Here is a 10,510-nt window from a genome sequence, read left to right as displayed (position 1 = left end):
ACAATTATATATATATATATATATATATATATATATTAAACTGGTGGTGATTAATTAAACTGGTGGTCAGGTCACTGGTCACACTATCAGCAACTTGCAAGTAGTACTCCTAAGCAGACAATCACAATATATACTGGTGGTCAGTGTGGTCACTGAAGGGAATTTAACCCCTTCTTGTGCCTCCTCGATGTAACCACCTCCGGTACCAGTGAAAGCAATTCTTATCCCCATACAGACAACACACAGTGGAGGGTTAAGAATTACTCTGCTTTATTATAAAGAACAAAGGTTTATAAAGGCAACGTACATGGGTGTAACTGACATGTTGTTACACTCTTATTGGCTCGTTAGTAGTTACCAGGCAGAATAGAAAAAGCTTGTGCATCAGGCGGTTTTCCATATATGGGTTTTCTACAAAGTCTTAAACCTCTAGTAGAGTTAGAAACACAAACAGAAATAGAGATAACAGTTTTGGCCTGGAATGCAACCCTCCCCTGAGAGGGAGTCACAGACAGGCCTTGAATTGTATGAACAGATAAAGGTACCCTGTACAGAGTGGTACGTATATCTATTCAAGCCCATAACAGTTCATATAACATATTTAACCCTTCAATCCCCTCTTAGAATCATATATTTATATAACATGATTCTTTTCATAGAGCTTTTTATTTCTATATTCAGTTAGGTATTGCTTATAGGCTGCAGGGGAATTAGGAGGGATTGTAAGGGTCAGCTTCATACATAAGCGAGTTTTCAATACCTTTTGTGGCGAGTTTTCTGCAGCAGGGTATAATGCAAAAGAAAACAACACAAAGAAATTGCTATCACAATCAATATGTAGATTCCTAGTTGAACAAGACCCTGTTTCCAATTTTCAAACCAACCAAAGTATTGGCTCCATGGGTTATCAATACCTGAATTCCTTTTTAGCTCTATGGATAAATCATCTAGTTTTTTTTATGGCTAAGGTAACTTTACCATTAGGGCCTGTATTGTCAGGTATATAGGTACAACACCCTTCTACCTTACTAATGTAAACACAAGTACCACCTTTTTTGCTAGTATCATATCAAGGGCCATTTGGTTTTGGAATGTCATCTGGGAAGTGGCTTCTAGTTGCTCAGAAAGACCCTTAAGAGCATCTTTTGTGTCATTTACAAATCTCTGCTGATTATAGTAGATACAATTAATCCATGCAACATTTTTATTAGCAGTTATTATGGGGATTAAGGATTCAAATCCTGCAGCTACTTCATCTCTAGCTTTGAATTCGTCTGGCACCCCTCTTGGGACCCCTATTGCATCAATATATACATGTGGATCAAAAACTACCTCCTGGGAGTTCCCTCTTCCTTTTATTGGGGGAAACAACAGGAGGGGATATTTGTTCATCATCTGGAAGAATGTGGAGGGGCATAATTATTTTTGCAAGGACGCATTCCCCTTTCCATGCAGTGTCTAATTTAGTTCTTAGCTTCATATCTCCACAGATGTAATAAATGTCACCTAAAGACTTAGTTTGATTAACTAAGACGGTAGTTCTTTTTTTCTGTACAGTACCCTGGAGGAAAGATTTTTAAATCCTTCCCTGAGGTAGTGTTTGATATATAGCAGGTGTAATTACCTAGGTATATGGTTATTGTGCTACCTGGGTTGGGGTTCTTTGATAGTATGGGGTATTCCTTTTTCCATGTTTCACAATCACTGTCATTGGTTTTTGTATCATTGTAGAGACTAAAAAGAAAACAGCTTTCTTGAGATAGTGGGATATTTAAAGGGACCGTGCCTAAATGAGGTCTAGATTTACCACATACATAACAATTGCTCACATTATGCTTCTTTACATTATATCTCATCCATTCCAACCCAAAAATGAATATCAGAAAATCCAGTCTCAATGGCCATAGTGTCTTTAAATGTGGGGTTATCTATGGCTATTATATCCTTGAATGTAGTTATGTGAGGCATGATGGGGTTGGGCCGTGGTTTGTTAGATTTTGAGCAGGGCGTACATGTCTTTTAGGTGAAATGTTTGTATTCCCTGTTATTATCTTTTGACTATAATGTCCACTTCCCCATCATTAAGGACTTGTTATTTTTATCCTTCTTGCTTAAAGCCTCGCTGGGTTTGTGACCCCAATCAATACCAGTGTTCCATCCCACGGTACCCCAATGATCACAGTTCTTTCCCCAATTCTTGCTGGTAACACAAACATAAACAATTTCTGTTCCTATACCTTATCTATTTGCTCTAATTTTCCACATATAGTTTGAAAGAAAATCTTTATATTCTACAGTATATGTGGCCACATGAGTGCTGGATGAATTATACCATAGGGAGGTTTGTCCATTCGTTTGTGTAATATCTACTTCAGTTCTGGATATGGGTGTCTGATAGGCAAGTATAAGTAGGGTAATCAGAGTCCATATTTGAGTAGAATTCTGGGTTTGTTTTGTCAGCAAAAGGGTCCTCTTCTCCATGTTGGAGGTCAGGGCTGTCTGCCCCCGTTAGTACCTCTCTGGAATCTCCCTCACGGTCTGGTCTGGGTACCTTCTTTACTCGGGATGCATGAATCCAGGTGGGCCCCTCTTCGGTAAGGACAGCCGTCCTGGTCACTGCCACGACTTCCGTCTCTGGACCATAGGTGAAATCTCCTGGACCTTTATTCCTCGGGAGCACCTTCACAACGACTTTGTCTCCGACTTGAAAAGGATGTGTTGATTCCTATGGGTTAGAAGGATTTTTTCAAACAACCTTGTGTTCAATTTCATCTAATTTCGTTATAAGGGACCTAACATATTCTTCCTTTATAAATTCTAAATCACCTTCCTGTACTATTAATGGTTTCTTAGCCCAAGGTGTAGGGAAGGGCCTACCCATAAGTATTTCAAAGGGTGAATAACCTAGGGTCTTCATTCTGATTTCTGCTAGGATAATGGGAAGGACCTGTTTCCATTTGTGGAAGGTACCTCCTGTGGCCTTCCTAAGTTTGTCCTACCCCATGGTAGTGAACAATGAACAAAGGGGCACTTGTTTGGGGTATACAAGGTTTCCCCTCTTTGCAGATTAATCCTAATTTGGGATTTTTCTGCAATACAGGATATATCCAGTCATCCAAATCCTTGTTGGAGGCTGTGGCCTGTAGTTCCGTGATAAGATATTGATCATTAATGGCAGGGGGGGTCATGACAGTCATATGGGACTGGGCAATGGGTTGTAGAGCTGCTTCTTTGGCAGTTCTGTCAGCAAGGGCATTTCCTTCTGATATGTCGTCCCTGCCACCAGTATGGGCCCTACAGTGCAAAATTGCAATGTCAGAGGGCAGTGTGGTGGCATGGAGGAGGTTTGTTTTGGTACATTTGGCAGGCTTCGGTAAGGGCTATGAGCTCTGCAGCCTGTGCCGATTGGTAAGGTATGGGCTTTACTTCAAGAATGTCATTGGGCAGGCGCACAACGGCATAACCTGCTTGGTATGTGGAGTCATTTGGTCTGCTACAGGAGCCATCAACAAAGACATTATCTGAACCGGGTATTGGCACAGGGGACATGTCTAATCTCGGGGAGGTCTCTGATTCTATTGATGCTGAGCAGTCATGGTCGTCAGGTATGTCATCTTGGGGACCCTTTTGTCCTCGGAGTGCATTAAGAATGGGTGCTGGGCCTGATGACGTGTTTGCATATTTGATGATGAGGGATGGGTTGCTTTGCAATAGGACTGCATACCCACTAAGGCGTTGGGCTGACATATGCTGTGTATGCAAGCCGTTAAGTATTGCTACTACATCATGTGTTGTGTGTAGAATTGTTGTGTGACCTAAGGTGAGTGTAGTTGCCATCTCAGCCACCATTGCACAAGCTGCCAGTGCTCTGAGGCAGGCAGGCATACCTTGGACCGACACAGGAATACCACAGGGCGCAGTTTGCCTCCATGTGAGTTAGTACCCCCGCCATGGTTTACAGTTGTCCCTTGCATATAAATGAAACGGCAGTACAGTTTGAGAGGCTCAGTGCCGGACTTTTTACCAACATACATTTTAGACTTTCATATGCAGTTAACATTTCTTGTGACCATTGAATCTGTTTAGGTTTGTTGTTGAGAGTAGCTTGTCTCAAGATATTGTCATATTAGGAACAATCAGATATCCACTGTCTGCAATAATTAATCATGCCCAGAAAGGATAACATTTCCTTCTGAGTAGTTGGGGTGACCAGGCCCAATACAGACTGAATGCGTTGTGGACTGATTTTCCTTTCTCCCTCTGTGAGTACAAAACCCAGATAATCAACATGCTTTTTACACCATTGCATTTTTGCTTTTGACACTTTGTGTCCACATTCACAGAGCCAGTTTAACAGTTTGACTACAGAGAAGCAGATCATCTGCATACTGTAGCAGGACAGGACCATAGGGGGGGTGCCAGGGAGCCAATGTGGCTTGGAGTACAATGCTATACACAACAGGTGAATAAACATACCTGTGGTAATCTGCACCATTTTAACTGCTTGCCCTCAAAAGAAAAAGCAAAAAGTAACTGTGTCTGGGGGGTCCACTGGTATGCTGAAAAATGCATTTTTTAAATCAATCACTGAAAAAAATGCAGCATCTACAGGGATGGCTGAGAGGAGTGAGTTTACATCAGGTACAATTGGTGCAATGGGAACAATTAGCTGATTAATTGCTCTAAGATCTTGCACAAACCTTATAGTCCCATCTACTTTTGCTACAGGGTTAACTGGTGTGCAGTGGGGATACTACATGTCTAAGAATGCCTTGCTCTAAAAATTGCTGTACCATAGGTCTAAGACCTTCTATTTTTTCTTTTAGGATTCATGGTACTGGTCCCTACACAGGACACTAGTGGTGGCTCCACTGTCCTTCCAGTAACCGGTGAGCTGCATGAAAGTCGGGACACTCTCCTCCGGGCCCCGTCAGCGGGGCTGTCCCTGTCAGTCAATTTGGAACCTTGGGGCGTCTCTGGGAGTATTGTTAGTGTGGGCAGGTTCAGGCAGCAGTGGTTGTTTAAGTATGCTAAGGGTTAAGGACAGTCCCTAGCCCAATGTCCATCCTTGCCGCAATTAAAGCAGGATGTATGTCGTCTGCTCGGAAGTGCAGGGGGCCCCCTATTCTGTGGGGTGTCCCGCTGGGGGTGAGGGTTCCTGTACTGACAGATTTCCTCATTTCAAAACAACCTGCTGCTTTCTCTTCATATAAATGTTTTTCAAAATCTTTAAAATTATCAGAGATCCAACTGGAAACACTCTGTTTTACAGTTAATGACACTGTTGGCAACAAGTTGTTTATAAATGTAGAAATGAGTAAGTTGTGGTATTAACTAGGGTGAGACCTGCCTCCTCTGACCAACACTTTTAAATCACTTCCAGAATTCTGTTACTGATTCACTAGGTTTCTGTTTGCAAGCTACTGCTGCTGCTGGGACAGAGCAGCACATTCTTTGCAGGTCTCCTTCGGGAGGGGAGGGGAGGGGGGTATTCAGTCTCTTTACTCTGATCTAATCTCATATTATCAACAAGTAACTAACGTGTCTAAACTGAATTAATAACAATCTTTATCATAAAACAAAACAAAACATAGATTGTTCCAAACACAGTGTCGTATAATGCGTGTACACCATACTTGCCCACCCACGCAATATATTTCTAAAAGAATTCACAAATAACAGGGAAGGGGAACAAGTCTATGTATGCATTTGGCTGATCTGATCATAAATCATTGGTAACATGTGGGATTACACATTCCTACATAAACTACCAGAGACAGAACAGAGAAGATCACCACTATCCCTCATTTATATGGCGCCACAAGGGCTCCGCAGCGCCCAACCACAGAGCACATAAGCAAATAATCAAACAAGAAAACAGCAACTTACAGTTGGCTACAATATAGGACAAGTACAGGGTAAATAAACATAGCTACATCAGCAGATGACACTGGAATAAGTATCAGGTGGCAGAAGACTGCTGGATTTGGTGCAGCTGAAGATTATTAAAGTAAGAAAGGATAAGCACATGAGGGAGGAGGGTGAGTTCAAAAGATAAGGAATAACAGCACAACTTGTGATACCAAATGTACGTACACTTACAACCTGTAAAATTAATATCTCTGCAATCGTGGACAATGTTATTTGTTACAAATCAACTTTCAAATGTACTTAAAATCACTGTAAACAACAATGCCCTCTGACACTCAGCGACCGTGCACTTACCACCCGTTCACTGAGTGTCCTTAATAGAAAAAATTACAATGGGGGTAATTCCAAGTTGATCGCAGCAGGAATTTTTTTTAGCAGTTGGGCAAAACCATGTGCACTGCAGGGGGGGCAGATATAACATTTGCAGAGAGAGTTAGATTTGGGTGGGTTATTTTGTTTCTGTGCAGGGTAAATACTGGCTGCTTTATTTTTACACTGCAATTTAGATTGCAGATTGAACTCACCACACCCAAATCTATCTCTGTCTGCACATGTAATATCTACCTCCCCTGCAGTGCACATGGTTTTGCCCATCTGCAAACAAAGTTCCTGCTGCGATCAACTCAGAATTACCCCCAATATAAGTACTTATAAGACAAACATACAAACATTTAGGTGATCAAATCGAGGAGGCGTTGTTATTTGGACTTCTCGTCCATCTTATGGTATCCCTGATACCTTTGCTTTTTAAAGATTTCGTGGACCCCTGGTCCTGGTATCCCTGATACCTGTGCCTTTAAAGATTGGTATCCCTGATACCTGTATATGGCGCCCGGCGCCTTTAAGAAAACAAGTTTCTTTTCTGCCAAGTCCCCGACTTGGATTGTATTTTTGGTCACGTGTTCCCGGAACACGGAATGAGTTCATATCTAGTAGTAATCGCAATCCCTGAACGGAAAAGACAGACAATAAAATTCTCTATCTTACCGGGCAGGGGACGATCACCTAGATCCCGGACCTAGCCCCCAGCTGAAGGGAATTTAACCCCTTCTTGTGCCTCCTCGATGTAACCACCTCCGGTACCAGTGAAAGCAATTCTTATCCCCATACAGACAACACACAGTGGAGGGTTAAGAATTACTCTGCTTTATTATAAGGAACAAAGGTTTATAAAGGCAACGTACATGGGTGTAACTGACATGTTGTTACACTCTTATTGGCTCGTTAGTAGTTACCAGGCAGAATAGAAAAAGCTTGTGCATCAGGCGGTTTTCCATATATGGGTTTTCTACAAAGTCTTAAACCTCTAGTAGAGTTAGAAACACAAACAGAAATAGAGATAACAGTTTTGGCCTGGAATGCAACCCTCCCCTGAGAGGGAGTCACAGACAGGCCTTGAATTGTATGAACAGATAAAGGTACCCTGTACAGAGTGGTACGTATATCTATTCAAGCCCATAACAGTTCATATAACATATTTAACCCTTCAGTCACAATGGCAGTGTGGCACTCTGGCAGCAGAGTGCCAGCAAAAGTGTGCACTGTACGTTAAAATATGTACTCCTGCTCTCAGACTCTAACTGCTCCCCACTGTCTCCCCCACAAGTCAGATATACAGTCACACTATCACTTCAGCAAGTAGTAGTACTCCTCCTAATGCTCCCCAAAATTACTAAAGTAAATAATACTGTGTCTCTCTCTACTCTAGTCTCACTCTCTATAAACGGAGAGGACGCCAGCCACGTCCTCTCCCTATCAATCTCAATGCACGTGTGAAAATGGCGGCGACGCGCGGCTCCTTATATAGAATCCGAGCCTCGCGATAGAATCCGAGCCTCGCGAGAATCCGACAGCGGGATGATGACGTTCGGGCGCGCTCGGGTTAACCGAGCAAGGCGGGAAGATCCGAGTCGCTCGGACCCGTGTAAAAAAACCTGAAGTTCGGGCGGGTTCGGTTTCCGAGGAACCGAACCCGCTCATCTCTACTAAAAAGGTGGCTTAACCTGTCCCTGGATCTACCGCGTTAAAAGAACCGGATACAATGGATAGAAGTGACATTGAATTGTTTTTATGTAACATACAGGATTCTGTGGGTTTCATGGTGAAATCCATGAAGGACCTGGGTACGCTGACTGCACGGATATCTTGTATGTCGGTTTCAGCTCGCAGGGGACTCTGGCTACGCCAATGGTCTGCAGACACGGAATCCAGGAGAAGTGTGGAGAACCTACCCTACACAGGTCAGGCTCTATTTGGGGTAGCGTTGGATGCGTGGATTTCCACGGCAACAGCGGGTAAGTCATCTTTCCTCCCCTCTGCTACACCTTCTACGAAGAAACCATTTTCTTCAGCTGTGCCACAGTCCTTTTGGACCGCTAAGGCAAAAAAGTCCAAGCCTCCAACCACTTTCTTTAGAGGTGGTCGTGCAAAATCCCAAAAGCCTGCACCTGCAGGCTCCCAGGACCAGTGACCTTTCTCTGGTTCCTCAAAATCCTCAGCATGACCGTAGACCGCAAAGCCTGGAGGATGGGCTGGTGGGTGCGAGACTCAGACGTTTCAAACACGTCTGGTTGTCGCCCAGCCTGGATCCCTGGGTACAGGATATTGTTTCCCAGGGGTACAGACTGGAGTTTCAAGAACTCCTGCCTCACTGATTCTTCATATCAGGCTTGCCAGCTTTGCTAAACACGTCTGGTTGTCGCCCAGCCTGGATCCCTGGGTACAGGATATTGTTTCCCAGGGGTACAGACTGGAGTTTCAAGAACTCCTGCCTCACTGATTCTTCATATCAGGCTTGCCAGCTTTGCTGACAGACAGGGATATACTACAGGAAGCCATCCTAAAATTGGAAAAGTCACAGGTCATTGTCCCAGTTCCACCTCATATGCAAAACAAAGGTTGTTATTCAAACCTTTTCGTGGTACCGAAACTGGATGGTTCGGTCAGACTAATTTTGAACTTAAAATCGTTGAACCCGTACCTGAAGGTGTTCAAATTCAAAATGGAGTCTCTCAGAGCAGTGATTTCCAGTCTGGAGGAGGGAGAGTTTCTAGTATCCCTGGATATCAAGGATGTGTACCTCCACATTCTGATTTGGCTGCCGCACCTGGCTTACCTCAGATTTGCACTGTTAGACAGTCACTATCAATTTCAGATGCTGCCATTCGGCCTATCTACAGCAGTGAGAGTGTTCACATAGGTGATGGCAGAGATGATGGTTCTCCTCCGCAGACAGGGGGTGAACCTAATCCCATATCTGGATGATCTGCTGATAAAGGCATTTTCCAAGGAGATGTTGTTGCAGTCCATTGCTCTCACGACTCATTTGCTCAGTGAACACGGTTGGATCCTGAACCTTCCAAAGTCATATTTGGAGCCGAAAAGGAGGTTGTCTTTTCTGGGAATGATCCTCGACACGGAAGTGCAGAGGGTGTTTCTGCCAGAGGAGAAAGCGTCGGTGATTCAAACAATGGTCCGTGTCGTACTGAAGCCAGTCCGGGTATCGGTTAATCAGTGCATTCGCCTTCTGGAAAAGATGGTGGCCTCTTATGAGGCTCTACAGTATGGAAGGTTTAATGCTCGGTCCTTGCAACTGGATCTCCTGGACAAGTGGTCGGGATCTCATTTACAAATGCACCAGAGAATACGTCTGTCGCTGAAAGCAAGGATTTCACTCCTCTGGTGCCTGCAACTAACTCACCTTCTGGAGGGCTGCAGGTTCGGGATTCAGGACTGGATCCTTCTAACCATGGATGCAAGTCTCCGGGACTGGGGCGCAGTCACACAGGGCGAAACCTCCCAAGGAAGGTGGTCAAGCCTGGAATCCAGCCTTCCAATAAACATTCTGGAACTAAGAGCCATCTACAACAGTCTCCAAGTGGCCCATCTTCTGCGAGATCGAGCCATTCAAATGCATTCGGACAGTGCAACAACTGTGGCCTACATAAATCGACTGGGCAGAACAAAGAGCAGAGCTGCAATGTCAGAGGTAACAAGAATCATCCTCTGGGCAGAAATACACACATTGGCGCTGTCAGCAATCTTCATTCCGGGAGTAGACAACTGGGAAGCGGACTTCCTCAGCAGACACGATCTCCATCCAGGATAGTAGGGACTCCATCCGGAGGTGTTCACAGAGGTAACAGATCTTTGGGGTGTACCTCAAATAGACATGATGGCCTCTCATCTCAACAAGAAGCTTCAGAGGTATTGTTCCAGGTCAAGGGACCCGCAAGCCGTGGCAGTGGATGCCCTAGTTACTCCGTGGGTGTTCCAATCGGTGTACATGTTTCCTCCATCTTACGCTCATTCCACGAATTCTAAAACTCATAAGAAGAACAAGAGTTCAGGCAATCCTCATTGCTCCAGACTGGCAAAGAACAGCTTGGTACGCGGATCTTCTGGATCTACTGCTGGAAGAGCCGAGGCCTCTTCCTCTTCAGGAGAACCTGCTGCAGCAGGGGCCGTTTGCTTATCAAGACTTACCATGGCTACGTTTGATGGCATGGAGATTGAATTCCAGACATTAGCTCAGAAGGGCATTCCGACCAAGGTTATTCCTACCCTGATACAGGCTAGT

At 44.2% G+C, this 10,510-nt stretch overlaps 1 protein-coding gene across 2 annotated transcripts in view; it reads left to right on the top strand.

Annotated features, from left to right (window-relative positions):
- The window catches only part of LOC134966465 (nicotinamide N-methyltransferase-like), an 85,036-nt gene that overhangs the window by 39,906 nt on the left and 34,620 nt on the right, over positions 1–10,510 (top strand). Inside the window, exon 2 of one of the 2 annotated variants that reach the window (XM_063943227.1) lies at positions 4,827–4,889. The exons of the other annotated variant lie outside the window; for it this stretch is intronic. Within the exon in view, the coding sequence (XP_063799297.1) occupies positions 4,827–4,889 (63 nt within the window). The remainder of the gene's footprint in view (positions 1–4,826; positions 4,890–10,510) is intronic. 2 annotated transcript variants of the gene reach the window in all.

The sequence above is a fragment of the Pseudophryne corroboree genome, chromosome 10 (assembly GCF_028390025.1).
Source record: "Pseudophryne corroboree isolate aPseCor3 chromosome 10, aPseCor3.hap2, whole genome shotgun sequence".
NCBI lineage: Eukaryota > Metazoa > Chordata > Amphibia > Anura > Myobatrachidae > Pseudophryne > Pseudophryne corroboree.
Note: the sequence above shows the minus strand (reverse complement) of the source record. Positions and strands in the feature narration are given on the sequence as shown.